We start from the raw sequence: 15,364 nt of genomic DNA, 5'->3' as shown, positions 1-15,364 counted from the left end.
ACTCAGTCGTTTGCATCTATTCCTGACAATGCTACCTGAAGCTACGTCCGGTCCAATTGGCTTCGTACCCCAAGGTACATTCGTCCAAAAGAGACCGGTGCAGTACTCGACGGTGTGGCTTTGCCATTTTGCGATGCTAGAGGCTCTCGATTAGGAAGCGCTTTTTCGCAGCCGGCTCAAAGACTGGTTGAGCTGCGGTAGGGCAGATGTAGGCCTCAGGACGTAGAGCTGCTGATGGCGCCGCCGGCCCAAAAATGAGCAAAGCCAGCAAACTTAGAGCGAATGGGGACCCCAAGCAGACGCCGATATAGTTGTGCCCATTACTGGGCGTGGGGCACTTGCTGCTCACAAGAGGCACTCCGGAGTTCCTCCAATTCCTACCGAGTAGTATGCATCTGGGAGGCCAAACTACCATTCTGGTTTACTGTTGGTCCCTGCTGGTGTAGGGGAAGAGTAGCAATGGCGCACTAGCGCAATAGTGGGCGACATAAGCACCGAGTCTAAGTACGCCATCGGAGTATCCCGCAGTGACGTATCTCGATACTGTGAAGATCAAAGGGGCAGGCTAGGTCATTACGCGAGTATTCGAATGTGTTGAGCTGCGCTAAACTGAACGATGTACCAGAAGCGCCTCATGATACACAGGACCAATGCGCTGTGAATTCGCTCAAGGTACTTGATGGTTGGACTCCGTGGAACCTGATGACTGGCAAACGAGCAGACGCCACAGTCAGTCAAGAATGCAAAGTATCCAGTCCAGATATATAGGTAGAAAGGGGCAATGGCGTTACCCAATAGCCATCAGCCCCATCTATCTTCGCTGGCTTGGCAGTGAGCCGCAAATGGTCCTAAGAGAGTTCTGCATGCAGCCGAAGGGCCCCAGGAAAGCTGGTGGACGCCTACAGGAGTGCAAAGAGGTTTCGAGCAGAGGGCCTAGTCTCCTCTTCCGGTCCGAAAGGAAATGTGGAGATAGAAGGGCAGCATCGATGCACCACTTCCCCCTTGCCTGAGCAGCAGAACGAACGCTCGTATTTCTTCTGGATCGGACTAGTTTAGTCCCCCTCCCGGCACCCGAAATACATCGAGTAGTTCTCTCACGTATCCATGAAGTAGCGTAGGCTCACGGTACCCCGATGCTTCAGTGCTGGTCTTTTTGGTTCGTACCCGTCCGTATTCAAGGCAGCCCTGTTTCCGTATACGCCTGATCATAGTACCTCGTAGCAACCTGGGCATCGTATCTCACGCTAGAGACGTCAAAAGATGACTGACGCAGTACTCAAAAGTGCGTAGCAACTTATTTAGGTCCACGATTCTCGGTTAAGAAGTGCTTCGTCGTCCTTGGAGATCATCGAGTTCTTTATCCTGATTGAGTGACATGATAAAGGCCTTCCTTTACTAACTGAAGACTTCAGTTCTGGGTCTCAAACCACATGGTGACCGGTCCCATTCTGCAGGAGTCTAAATTGAGCCACAGTAATACGATGTATTAACTGACATGACCCTCGCATGATGTAGAGACCATTCATCATCTCGCGCTACCACAGAGCAGCTGGACGAGGCTTGTCGCCGAGGTGGCTAGATCAGTCACTGGTAGCAAAAGTCCAGACCGGGACGTGGCGTAACGCCGAAATGCATCTGGTAATACTCTTAGCCACTCATAGAGAAGCATTGAAGCTCTGTACCTCCAGTATTTCTCTTCTGGTTCGTACCAACCCGTATCTCTATGCAACAAAGCATACTTTTTGGATGTATTTCTGGCAATGCTACCCGAAGCTACACTGACTCGATTTGCTTTGTATCTGAAGATACGTCCATAAAACAGAGATCGGCGTGGTACTTGATGCTGCCAACTTCATATGCAAGGCAATTCTGTGATGAGAACAAGCACAGTCCAGGTAGCACAGTCGAAGCAAAAGGACGATATCGACCCCTTCCGTGTTTATGGGACCGCATCACGACTGGCTGTCGGTAATGCAGTCGCCAAGGTCCGACCCGGCTTATGGCAGTCGATTCCTTTCTGAAACATTGTAGGTTGAATCACCATAGCTGTCTCGAAGGCGATTGATGAACATGGAGATGTTGCCATCGTTAATATCTCGCTGTATTGATTGAGGTTCTCCCACATCTCGCAGGGGTGGAAACCCCTATTCTGCTTATGGGCATTATCATGGCCCGATGTCTCAAGCCCTCCTACTCCCGCTCCCACTCCCACTCCCACATCGAGTCGTCATAGAAAGACTTGTTGATCTCGGAATACATAGGAAGAAGGGTCTCCTGTATCATCAAGTAAAACAGCGGAACAGCGAAGGAGTGAAGTAGGTAAGGTAATTGATGTAGTAAGTGCTCGTTGGCGAACTCGTGTTAGGTATTTGGGGCTAAATCACCAAATGCGCTGGATCGAAATCGCGTCGGGGTGACCTTCCCGATCATGACGAAGTCGTCGAGGGGGCCGTAGGTCCTGTGCTCGGTGAGAATCTCGTTCGCGAACGCGCCCCTGACCCCGCGTATGGTCTCGTGCATGTGGTACGGCACATCCTGACGAGGCATGTCCTTCCTTGGCGAATCATCCAGGAGACAATCGTGATGTTTGGCCGCTTCAACCCGTCGCGATTCGCAAGTGCGCTTCACCCAGCCGCAGATATTCGCTCAAGCTTTACCTGGCTCTGCCTCGTGACCACCATACAGAATGTCATTCCCGCCTTGGTTGCACATCGGCGGCTACTTCGCCAGGGCCACCGATGCTAGTGCTAGCGCGCCATCTACGCCTCGATGTAGCTCCAGCTAGTAGTAGTTCTCAGCGTATGCCACTATAAAACCCAGAAAAAAACCGAAGGCAAATGCCGAAAGAAGCCAGTCCACTGGATCGTTATCCTTGGTTTCTACCGGCGCGGGTTCCTTATTGCCGATTTTGAATTCAAGCTCGCTGACAAACTCGCTGGTATCCTGGATTCTGTAAATCCATTCCTCCTCCAAGTATTTGCAGTCGCAGTCGCAGTCGTAGTCGCAGTTGCAGTCAGGTAGGCTTCTGAGTATATTTCGGAACCTTTTGGCGCTTTCCTTCAGATCATAGGCTAAATTGTAACATTGAGTGACCATATCCATCAGTTCTGGGTGCTCCGAGATGTTGAAGGGATGATTTTGTGTAGGCATGGCTAGAGCGGATGGTAGTATAGTTCAGGTAAAGACTTTGGTCACAATGGAAGGATACAGGGAAATCCAGGATTGGAAAGAACTAGCCAGATAGCTGGTATTTATACCCGCGAGGCTTTAGTTTCCACGGGTTGTGGAAGGGCGAAGAGACAGGCCCCTGTAAAGAGGCCGCCGCTTGGAAACGTCTTATGACAAGAACAATTGACCAACGGCAATGATCCTCCCGAGGTTTGGCTGACGAGGAGGCCATGAAACGTACTCCTGGTTACGTCATTGACGACATCATCTACACACAGCTCCTAAAGGCATTCTACGCCATTGTTGATCAATCGTCACTAGGCAACCCTGTTCAAGTCCCTCATTTTAATGTAGTGCCTGTCCATGCCACTCGATCCACTCATCGTCCATGCGACCGACTATGGTCGACTGTGAAGATGGCTCACTTCCCGGGAAACAGACTGCGACGAGAGCTTTAAGAAATCCTTTGTTAGCAGAGTCCAAGGACGAAAGCGAACCTAGACTCACGCCGCTTAGTCCTACGAATAGTGGACGTCGTACGCCTGACTATTTAAGACGAGGGGCCGCGGGATACTAAACGTAGCCGCGACTACGTTTCTCTCTATGCTTCCGAGCAAGCAGCTTAGGAAAGTTGGACTGCTAACTCATCATATTAGCAACAATTCGAAGCACCTTTACCGCAGACGTGGAATGAGCTGGGGACCGAGCAGCAAGTCCCAATCCCAGTTTACAGTTGCAGTGGCACGGTTCATGTTGTTTATATCATATGATTAACTAGTAATAGGAGAGTATCACTGACTCTTAGGCACAGCTTTCCGACTGATGGTTGACATAAACACGGGGGCCGAGCTTATAAAAGGAATTAAAATCAGCAGCAGAAGAGAATTAGCTAGCCCCTAATCTTTGCCTTTTCGACTACCTGCTTGAGCCTTGGAGAAGTTCCATTTGTTCATCCCACTCTTGCTCTGAGTGCATATTGAGAAAGGTTTCACGGACCTCTGGTAGAGCGGTTCGTGGCAGGTCTTGTAGCGAGACACCCGAAGGTCTCCAGTGAACCTTGACCGTTGCCAGCGTTCCTTTCTTGTCCACGTGCACATCAGTGAGCTTCTCGTACTCATAGGATCCAAAGCTCGCCCCTGCTCGATGGATAAAAAGAGTTTCGAGCTTCATACCGTTGCCACGGTTATTGTCATTTTCATGGCATTGGTTCTGGTTGCCTCCGTTCACCCTATCCCAGCGAGCCTATCTTTAGAGAGGGATAATGTTTCCTGATCGTTGTAGGATGGCACATAGTCCTGGGGAGGAAGTGAATCATCCTTGTCTACGTCGTCTCTGTGCCGATCTTGCCCCTTTTGCACAAATGGACGAGTGCCTGCTTGCTCTACTCCCATCGATAGTGGCGGGTGCACGAGAATAAATGAAGAAGTGCGGTGGCTTTGGGTATTTATATTCTGTGCGATTCCCTACCCAGGCGGCCTGGTATGGAACAGCCCTGGAGGCCTGAAAACACCGGCGCTGACGGTGTAGCATCGTAGCCGCATCATCCATTGAGTGACACACGATATCGAGGGAGGCCTCAATACGAGAAATATGATGGTGTGCAACCAGAAACAGGCTTTCAAGCCGGCCAGCGGAAAACGACTTCACCGTCAGATGTGAATTCCCGCAGTCCTCTGCAGCACTCTATGATCGACCAGCTCGGCACAACCAGGTACTATATAAACCCGTACATCCTTCATCAGATAGAATTACTCTTTCCTTTTCTTTCTTCACTTTCCTCAACCACAGGACCTCCATAACGATGTGCACCGCTGAAAACATCTCCATCGACACTGTTCATGAAACACACGACCTACCCATCATGGCATTGCCGCGGACCAACGACCCAGCTCATCAATTAGAGGAAGATTATTATTCCTCGTGCTTCAACTTCTCCTATCATGGTCTATCACTCGAGCTTGAACGGCTAGGCAGTGGGGGTATCCTTTCTATTCTCCCGCTGTGGACAGAGGATCAGGCAGCATACCTTTTCTCCAGCAAGGCCGTTGCCCCTATAACACCATTTATTATCTGAATGCTTCGATGGAAGAAATTTTGAGAACCCTATATTGGACGACATGCTATGCTTCTTGGAACAAAATCCTGCAGAATGTGATTGGAAGTTATTAACCCCTTTAGTAGCGGCCCATTGACCTCCTGTTGTAGTTCTTTCGTTGTTCCTGTAGTTCTGGCCGATATCAATCAGTACGTCCAGGCAAGCATCAAGGCTTGAGAAACAGGGTCTTTACTTAGCCATCACACCTAATAGGCTGGAGTCGAATGCACCTGCATGGTTAGAAAAGCTGGCAACGGTGGGCACGCCTACTTGAGGCGCCGCGGCGAAATCGGGTAAGGGCGCCTGCGAAGAGGCCGTATGGACATTCATGTCAAGGCCTTTGGTTGTATGACGCACTCCTTTCATTGCTCGTCGATGCGGCCGTCTGCATCTTCGGGGGCTGTGGTGGAATGGAAACATGGTGGTGTATGCTCGGAGGCAGAATCCAGTATGGATGCATGAGTAGGACAGTCACGGTTGTGACTCGACGATGGGTGTAATAAACTCAGTGATGTTGCACAGATCCTCTTGGACGGCCTGCCTGCGACAGCTTAACACCGTTTCCCCCATTCTAGCAGGGCATTGTCGTGGTTGTGCCGTCATAATCGGCGCCAAGGGCCTTCTGGCCGCCACCCGGCTGTTCCAACGTACAGCTTTTTGCAGCGACGCATCCATCGCGCCGTGGTCGGGGTGTCTTGTGGGTGCTGGCCGGGCATCTGCATTCGTCGCAGCGGTCGGCGTAGCGGTCGGCGTAGAGTTCGTCGTGGAGCTAGGCTCGGTACGGGCGGGCTGCCGCTCCCCCCGTCGATCGGGCGCCTCGGCCGCCTGCAGCAAGCTTAGTATTTATTATGCAGTCAATAGACGAGAATCATGCTTACCTTGCGGCTTTTGTGGTGAAGGCAGCTGCCTCGGGCCCACCTGTCTCATGGGACTGTTAGGAATGACAGTCCCGCCGTCCTCGTCAGGGATGATGTCGTAGACAGAGAGACTCTGCCGCGCCAACAGGAGCTGCTACAGTATATTCGAGGTCGGTTTCATACTCGGCATCCGCATCGATATCCACATCGACACCGGCGTTCGCGTCGTCACTGGCGGCTGGCTGGACCTCGAAATCGACGGCTTCAGCATGGCGGCGCGATCGTGTCGCTCGCCGTGGCTCGGTCTCGCATGATAGGCGACTGATTGGTGAAACTGCGGCTGTCAGCAACGGGGTTGCATACACTCGACGGAACGGTAGCTGGGAGGTAGGGACAGACAATCCTGTTCAAGTCCGGCACACACTGCCCGCGCGGGACGTGCATCGCCGTGCCCACCGCTCGTGTGTCGGGTTCTAGTACGCAAGCGCGCTGAAGACGTTGCAGTAGCGGCCGAGGTCCCGCGTCTTGTTTTGTGTGGGCCATGGCAGAGTTCTAGCTATCCAAAACGGATCGGCAGCTTGCTGGGCCGCCTCGTAGAGCATATTTCTGCGTGTTCAGGGTGCTACGATAGCGTCTCGCGGAACGGTAGATATAGCAAGTGCTGGCTTGCGGGTGGGAAATGTGAATGATATGAGCTCGAATTGGGTAAACCTTGCCAGGAGTGCTGCTGATCTGGCTCCAGGACACATGTCGGCGAAAAGGATTCCAGGCCCAGCTTCTCTTCGGAGTTTTGAAGGGGATAGGTTCTCGCGCAAAGGAAGATTGGGCAGTTGACCCAACTGACGCGGGGTCGCGAAGCGGCTCCATGCTAATGATAATGATGGTGTGTTTTAGGGGACCTGGCCCACTAATTGCGCTAATGCGCCATTGCTACTCTTCCGACGCTGTACTCCGACGGTAGGGCCAACAGGTCGGTAAGCAACTGTGGAAGCCAGGACCGAAAACAGCGCGCGAGAATATTCGAGCTCGGGACGGATGCAGCAAAAAGACAATACGCTGCGGGATGATTCGAACTCCGAGGTGACGCAGGAATGGTACAAGCGGACGGGCGGGAACATCAGGCTCTAGTCTTGCGCTCCAGAACAGGAATGGGCTGCAGTACAAGCTGTCTTACGTCCATTCCCTCAGCGCTACTTGCGCGACGGTTCCGATTCTGCATTACAGTAAGGACCAACTGAACGCCGGACCGGAAACAGCCCGTGAGCCTTCGAGCTGATGCAGCGATGCAGCAGAAAGGGAGTACAGTATGCCACTGGATGGTTCTAGTCCCATTCGAAGTTGGCGCACTTCGAAAAGGGTACAGTATGTACACTTAGTACTGATCTAGTATTTCTTGAAAAGCCTCTGACCATGAAGCCAAGCTCCAATTTGAAAGCTCGTTGTAAGCCATTTCCAATAGATTTACCTGAAATCCAAAACAGGCACTAAGGCGATATGCCCTGTTGCGAAACACCTCTTACGACATGCCCAGCGTTCGAGGGCAGCCGAAATGCATCTGGCCGTACTCGTATGTAGTCCCGTAGTAGCTCGGGGTCACCGTACGCCGAATCCCCGTACTGCTGTTCTGGTTCGTACTTTCCCGTACCTCTGGGTAAAGCACACTCGTTTTGCATCGTTTCTTGATGATGCTACCGAAAGCTACTCTGATATTCCAGGCTTCGTACCTCGAGGCCCAGTCTCCAGAAGTGACCAGCGCAATACAGTACAGTACCCAACCTGCCATTTATGGGTTGATCATGTTGCGAAGCTACCGCTTTCTCGATTAGGAAGTGCTTCTTGGCAGCCGGTCTAACCATGCAGAAGAAACGGCCCTCGCAACGTTTGTACCGCTTGCCGGCGCCCATTGACATGCTGGTTGCCAGCGGACGTCTGAAAACGGACGTGGCCCATGCCAGAGTACCAAATGCTTCCAGTGGTGGCTGTAGAAGTGCGCTTTCGCGGTCGCGCTGGTCATCTACGCTTGTGAAGTCCTTTGCTACGGCCTACTCCAGATTGGATACTTGGTCAACATGTGAGATGTCATCGGTGCCTGCTTGCCATGCGTAGTGACCGCCATACTGCTCATACGGCCCATACGGCCTATACGGCTGGCGACCTCTGCTGTCTTTTGGCTGGCACGGCTAGCACAAGTTCTGACCGCATGGCTGGATTTCGCCGACGACTCAATTCCGCCGCTTCCAATGTGTATGGGCCCCTCGTAGCTGCCGAGGTGCTTCTGTGGCTCGTTGCTTTGGGCTAGTTCGGTCCGTTCACGAGAGGTAGCAGAAACGCATCTGGTTGTTCTCCCAGGTACTCCAATAGTAGCATGCGCTCCTTGTACCCGAAAGCCTCACTGCAGCTCTTCTGGTTCGTACCTACCAGTATCATACATCAGGCCTCTGCATCTGTTTCTGATCTACCTAAAGCGACTTCCTGTCCTGGTGGCCTCGTACCTCGAGATACAGTTGTCAATCAGAGTCCGATGTAGTACGGACGTGACTTAGACGCAGCTCAACTTACGAAGCAGCCTATTGCGTGAGCAGGAAGTACTTCTTCGTAGCCGGTCCTAAGCATCTCAAATGTACAGCCTAGACTGGTTAAGCTGAGGTAGGGCAGATGTAGACCTCAGGATGCAGAGCTGCTGATGGTGCCGCCGGTCCAAAGGAGCAAAGCCAACGCTGCAGCAGATGCAGAGCGAATGGGGACAGAACCGGACTGAATACTACCGCGTCCCGTTGTTGGTCGTGGCGCACTTGCTGGCTCACACGAGGCACTTTCAGGCCTCTCCAATTCCCACCGAGTAGTTGCAGAAAGGATACTGGGAGGCCAAACTACCATTCTGGTCCGCCCGGCCGTAGTCTCTTATCGAGCCTTCCCGAAGTGCGCCGATTTCAAATGGAACCAGAGCCTGATGTTCCCCCGCTCCGCTTGTACTGTTCCGGCACAAGGTGGCAAGTTACCTTGGAGCCAGTATAATCCAGCGCTGCTTTCTTTCTGCTGCATTCCGTCGAGATTCGAATACTCTCCTGGGCTGTTTCCAGTCCTAGCTTCCATCGTTGCCTGCACTGTTGGCGTACTATTGGGGTGCAGAGCCGGAAGAGTAGCAATGGCGCATTAGTGCGACTAGCGGGTCAGGTCCCTTGAACACACCATCGTTAGCGTGGCGCCGTTTCGCGACCCCGCGCCTTCAGGGCCAACTGCCCAATCTTCCTGCTGCGCAAGAACTTCCCAAGACACGCCGAAGAGAAGTTGGCTCGGGGTCCTCTCGCCAACATGAGTTCGGAACCGGATCAGCAGCTCCCCTGGCGACGCTCGCCCAACTCGAGCTCATCATGTCATCCCATTTGACATCCGCAAGCCAGCACTTGCTATATCTACCGTTCAGCGGGACGCTATTGTAGCTCTATGGACGCGCCACGAATATACCCCAAGAAGGTCCAGCAAGTTGCCTGAACCGTAGTAGGTAGCTAGGCCTCCGCCATGGCCCACACCAAGGCGCAGAAAGACAAGGTCCGCAAGAGCGGCTTGTCGCTGCAGAACAAAACACAAGACCTCGGGCGGTACTGCGACGTCTTCAGCGCGCTTGCGTACTGGAACCCAACACACGAGCGGATGGAGACGGCGATGCACGTCCCACGCGGGCAGCGCGTGCCGGACCTCAACAGGATTGTCCGTCCCCATGTCCCGGTTACCGTTCCGTCGAGTGTACCCAGCTCTGTTACTGACAGCCGCAGTTTCGACGATCAGCCGCGTGCCATGCGAGGCCGAGCCACGGCCGAGCGACACGATCGAGCGGCCAAGTCGAAGCCATCCATCCCGAGGCCCAGGCGGACGCCAGCGACGACGCGAATGCCGTTGCTGGCATAGACAGCGACGCGGATGCCGAGTACGAAACCGATCCCGAGTATATTGCAGCAGTTCCCGCTGCCGCGGCGGAGCCTCTGTCTGTCTATGATGTCATCCCCGACGAGGATGGCGGGACTGTCATTCCCAATAGTCCCACGAGACAGATGGGCCCGAGGCAGCTGCCTTCCTGGCGAACATCACCGCCAAGCTCGCAAGGTAAGCAAGGTTCTCGGCTATTGAACGCATAATACTAAGCATGCTGTAGGCAGCCAAGGTTCCCGGCAAATAGTGTCGCGGCGGCCCGCCCGCACCGAGCCCAGCTCCACGACGAACGCTACGCCGACCGCTGCGACGAATGCAGGTGCCCGACCAACACACACGAGATACGCCGACCACGGCGCGATGGATGCGTCGCTGCAGAAAGCTGTACGCTGGAACAGCCGGGTGGCGGCTAGAAGGCACTTGGCGCCGATTATGACGGCACAACCACGACAATGCTCTCCCAGAATGGGGGAAACGGTGCAAAGCTGTCGCAGGCAGGCCGTCCAAGAGGGTCTGTGCAGAATGCGGCGAGGCGGACGCCGGACTGCTACAAGGACTACAGGCGCAAGTTGCAGCGGGACACCTTGGCAAAGAAGATGGTGGGAATGCTGGAGGACCTTCAAACGAGTCTCAGCGGTATGCAGTTCGGGTGAAGACGTGGCACATGTTAATGCGTCAAATATCACACGGCAACTCTGTGTATGCTTATGTTGAAGCATGTTTTCAGCTCTAGTTCAGTAACCAACAATCTAACGCTACTGTCGCCCCTTCTATGCTCCCGTGATCCCCTGGTCCTAGCCTCCACGGTGATCCTGGTGGGAAGAGATTGTACACGACGTACGGGCGGCACACATCCCATTCAACTCGGAGTGAGTTGGGAATATCCTTGTAGCAGATGATAAGAAAAGTATTCCCAAGGATCCCTCTAGATAGCTGTCCGAGTAGGATAACCGACGAGAGGGCTCTCACATCGTGGCTGAGAGCCCCGAAGTCCTTCTATAGCGGGGCCGCCTGCATCCGTTTTCTGTGCTAGGATCGTCGGGGGTATATTTGGCATCGAGGCTGAGGAATCCCCAGCGTCCCCGTGTCTGTGATGCAGCTCATCTATTTCCTGGTGTAAGCCGGTGTCCTCCCTATCCGCCTTGGACTCAGCATTTTGGTAGAACTCCGCACTGCTGTCGCACATATCTTGGCCCCCGTTACTAAGGGGTCGGGCGCTCCGGACCCACCAGCCCCGGCCTACTTTTGTCGTCAATAAGCCATACGAAGTATACTGATGACGAAATGCGCAGAACTGCCAAGTGTAGTAAACGCTCGATCCGCAGAATATGGTCGAATCTTCGATGCTTCGGTTCTACGAAAGCCCCTCCGAATAGCGTCGGCCGACCCAAGAGTGTTATATCTGTCCAACTCTGCACTTGAACCTCACCTCGCAAGTGGAGCGCTACCTTATACTATCGGGATCCCCAGCTCATCCTTCTTACTCCGTACCTCCTCTACGGCGCCTGCTGGGTCCGTCACCTCGGGGTTTCGCAGCTGCCACGCCACGCAGACATCGAGAGCTGGCGTCATCCATCGACCCGGCTGTACTCCCAAGGCCTTGGCCAGCTGTGTCCTGTCAATGAGACGCTTGAGGAGTGGCGCCTCCATCACGTCGAGCTCCTGCAGGTGGTCGAGGAACAGCTGCCACCCAGCTAAAAAGTCGACCTCCTTGCTAGTGCCCCTCGTCGTGGCGTCTAGGATCTGCGAGGCTTCCATCAGGAACGCTGAAAGCACTTGAAGGCTCCACTGACCGCCGTGAGCTTCCCACTGTCGGATGGCCATCCCAAATCGGTCACGCTCGTGAATATACGGCTCTTTTGCGCAGACCGCATTCTTCAAGGCCATGATGTTGGCTCGGTGCTCCACGGCGGCCGTAATCACCTCGCACACTTTGTTTGGTGCTTTGATTCCCTCCTTTGCAGCTAATGTAGCGTAAGGAGGAGGCTCTTTGCCAACTGTGGGAGCTTCCCTGTTGAAGGGTGCCCAAGGCACTACAGCTGCCAGTACCCAGCTAAAGTAGGCTGCTTCCTCCGTGTGGACGAGAATATCATAGATGGAACCAGGTGTAGGGCCCTTTCTCAGTCGGTCAAGGCACTCGTAGACTGTTCCCCAGTTGGATATATCAGGATAAGGTGCATTGCTGCTGCCCGGGTCCATGAACACGGTATGGTAAAGCCCAAGGGTGTCGATACGTTCCAGAGCGTCTTTGGGGTGTTCGCCTGCCAAAACGAGTTAGCCAAGTATGCAACACAATTAACGCTGACCGGGTTACCTTTCAGCATTTTCTCTACTTCCATACCCACCCTTTCGCGGCTAATCTTGAGACGCAGTGCCTGCAAAACCTTGCTGTTGCCCATCATCTTTTCGGCATCAGGATCGATGGTGAACTGCAGCCGGCTGGCAAATCTAATCAATCGCAACACACGCAGAGGATCATCCATGAATGTCTGTAGGGGATCCAGCGGGGTTTTAATCAGCTTGTTTCCCATATCTGCCAAACCCCCCGTGAAATCCTCGACCTTGCCCGTGTTGAGATTATAAAAGAGAGCATTCACTGTGGCATCTCGCCGTAATGCATCCTCTTCTGCAGTGCCAAACCCCACCTGAGGGTTCCGGCTATCGCCATTGTAAGTCTCCTTGCGTAGGTTGACGAAGTCGACATCGAAGTCAAAGAGCTTGATGGTCGTAGTCTCAAGATGCTTTGACTTCTCCGGATTTGCAGCAATTTTGTGCAGGTTGCCGATATCTGTGGAAGTCACACCGTGCTTCTTAACCATCTCAGGGTTCTTGCACAGAGCTACAATCTCGGCGCTGAAATGCGCACCGGTCGTGACGTTTATGGCGGTATCGATGTCGTGAGACTGGATGTCCAAGAGCTTGTCTCGAACCCAACCCCCAGCCCAACGCAAAATAACAGCGTCTCTCCCTCCCTGCGTCTCGTCAACATGGCGCGCGACCTCGAGAAGGAGAGACTTTAGCCTCTCTTCTTGGGGCGTCAACTGAATGGTTGTGGCTGCGGTTGGTTCCGACATCTTCCGTATCTGAGGTGAGCGGCTAGCGAAGTGTTCCTTTTCTGAAGTGTCTGGATTTCTTTTGGACATGAGGGATTGCGAGAAGGGACGACAGATAAAGTATGAGTGACGTGGTCTAAGTACGGACAGAAACAGCGAGTGGATGGTTTGGTATCGTAACAAGGAAGGCTTCATGGGCTTTTCTCTGGTAACTCAGATCATGGGAGTCATACGGTGGTTGAGATGAAACTTGGAGGTCCAAATATCACAATTCACTTCAGTAAACGAAGCAATAACAATTGGATCAACAATGTATTCAATTGAGAGTCACAGAACAGAATCGTTTGCCTCGTCTTGAGATGCGTCGCTTCACTGTACGTACGTCTTTGCGTCTCTATTATTGAGCTGATGCACCTTCTGCCGCCGCAAAGCTTGGGCCAAACCGTCCGTGAACACCTGATACAAGCTGGCAAAAGCCGAATTGAAGGCGTTGCCAACTGTTTGCATTTGGCCATGGGGAAAAAAGCCTGCCCCGCCCCCACATGCCCACTCGATGAGCCCTTACACCAGCGAGATAAGCTTGAAAGGTCGGGGCTGGGAAACAGAGCTACTAAAGCTCATCCCGGGTGCCATCTCGATTGACGATGGACTGTCTTAGACGTAAGAAGAGGCTTGCTTCACTCATTCTATGGGGTTTTGTCGGCTCTCTTTTTCCACGGCATCCGGGATGGATATTCAATGCCCACGCTTAAATGCAGTGCCCGATTCCGTCATTACATCTTGAACGGCTGAGCGTCTGAGGTTGTTCAAGAAGCCAACCGCATCTGCGCTCTCCGTTTCTCGAATCTTGATATCACCGCACCAGTGATGATTTGACATGCAAGGTCCACAATGAGGGCTGTGCACGTCTTGGTGGCTTAGACTCGGCATGAGGATAGCATTTACAATACGCACAGGAAAGCCCTTGGTGCAACCTTTGCACAGAGGAGAACACTTTTAGCCGCGCCGACACCCTTACGAGACACTACCGTGTCTGCCACACTGACAACAAATTCGCTATCAAGCGCCAAAGACGTGAGACTCGTGTTTCCGAGCCCGTGGGAAATGCAAGGGGCGTGACAAGGGCAATAAGGGCTTGGGTTGTATTCAGCGAATAATTGACTTTGAACCCATTGGCCAGAACGGCGTGCCACGGGTAAGATTAATACTGGATACTCTAGGCACACAGAAATGTCGCTTCTTAAGGGATTTAGACTTATTCTTGAATTTGGTAGCGGCTGACGCTTCGGCTCGTATGCCCTGAAGTCTAGCATTTCGCGGTGGTTTGGATAAAGCGGGGCAGTGCTAGCTGTGAGCACTGGCTTGGGCCTGGGGTTTCTAGACTCAATTGAGAGCCATAGTAGCCAATCGTTCTTCTTACCCGAGTCGCCATCGAACCCCATGGGTATGGCTGGAAGTAGGTGTACTTTCATCGATACCCAGAATTCCACCGATAAGACTATACACTACGGTGCGGGATAAACGCAAAGGTGTCAGAAGATCCGCCTTCCAAGCGATGAGTGAGTGATGTAGCAATATCTGGCACCACACCCAGCTCCGACTCCGAGGTTCATGGAACACAGAACACGTACATGGAAATATTCTATGTATTGAAGAAATGGTCGATGCAATCGGTTCCAAGCTATCCTATATTTACTTACAGATAAGCGAGCGATATACACCGCAACAGTTGAGTTCATAAGAACAACCGTCTCGTGAAACATTGAAACGCCTATTTGATGAGCTCACGTAAACAATGATGGGCTCTTTAGTCATATCGGAGAAGCACTGGGCCGATGATGATGTTACGCAAAGGACTCGCCGTGCTCACTTGTAGCCATCTGTTCCTTGAACACGACGAAGCTGTCTGGCCTCACCGATATGGAATGGGTCCCGTATTCGACGAGAAACAGCGCTAACTCCTTATTAGGCGCGGAATTGGGCCTTCCAGTTAGGAAGTATTGGTCCATCGCTTACACTTGTGACCAGAGGCGGAAGTCCGTTCGAAGCACAACTTGCAAGCATAGCCACGTGGTGGAAGGGTCAAAGCGGCAGCATCGGACTGAGAGCAAACGTTGAGCGGAGGAGCTAAGGGGAGCCGGCACCGAATGCGGCGGCCAGGCGCATGCCATTTTAGATCTTTGACGCTTCTCGTGAGCAAGCGACTCATCTACAGCCGCCGCCAGTTCCGGAATTCCGGAATTCCTACCGCGTGGGGGATGTAA

The 15,364-nt window shown here is 53.0% G+C and overlaps 2 protein-coding genes across 2 annotated transcripts; both read right to left on the bottom strand.

Annotated features, from left to right (window-relative positions):
• Nucleotides 1-2,781: 2,781 nt before the first annotated feature.
• PG998_014579 (uncharacterized protein) lies at nucleotides 2,782-3,150 on the bottom strand (the record flags this gene model as incomplete). Its single annotated transcript, XM_066881395.1, has 1 exon — nucleotides 2,782-3,150. One exon carries the CDS (start codon nucleotides 3,148-3,150, stop codon nucleotides 2,782-2,784), a length of 369 nt encoding a protein of 122 aa, XP_066723526.1.
• An 8,346-nt stretch (nucleotides 3,151-11,496) lies between these two features.
• Nucleotides 11,497-13,190, bottom strand: PG998_014578 (tRNA nucleotidyltransferase; the record flags this gene model as incomplete). The annotated part of the gene is made up of 2 exons (XM_066881394.1): nucleotides 11,497-12,308; nucleotides 12,362-13,190. 2 exons carry the CDS (start codon nucleotides 13,188-13,190, stop codon nucleotides 11,497-11,499), a joined length of 1,641 nt encoding a protein of 546 aa, XP_066723525.1.
• Nucleotides 13,191-15,364: the final 2,174 nt, after the last annotated feature.

Source organism: Apiospora kogelbergensis (assembly GCF_038363985.1).
Source record: "Apiospora kogelbergensis strain CBS 113332 chromosome Unknown utg000012l_segment0_segment0, whole genome shotgun sequence".
NCBI classification, from domain to species: domain Eukaryota; kingdom Fungi; phylum Ascomycota; class Sordariomycetes; order Amphisphaeriales; family Apiosporaceae; genus Apiospora; species Apiospora kogelbergensis.
This window is presented reverse-complemented; position numbering and strand designations above follow the sequence as displayed.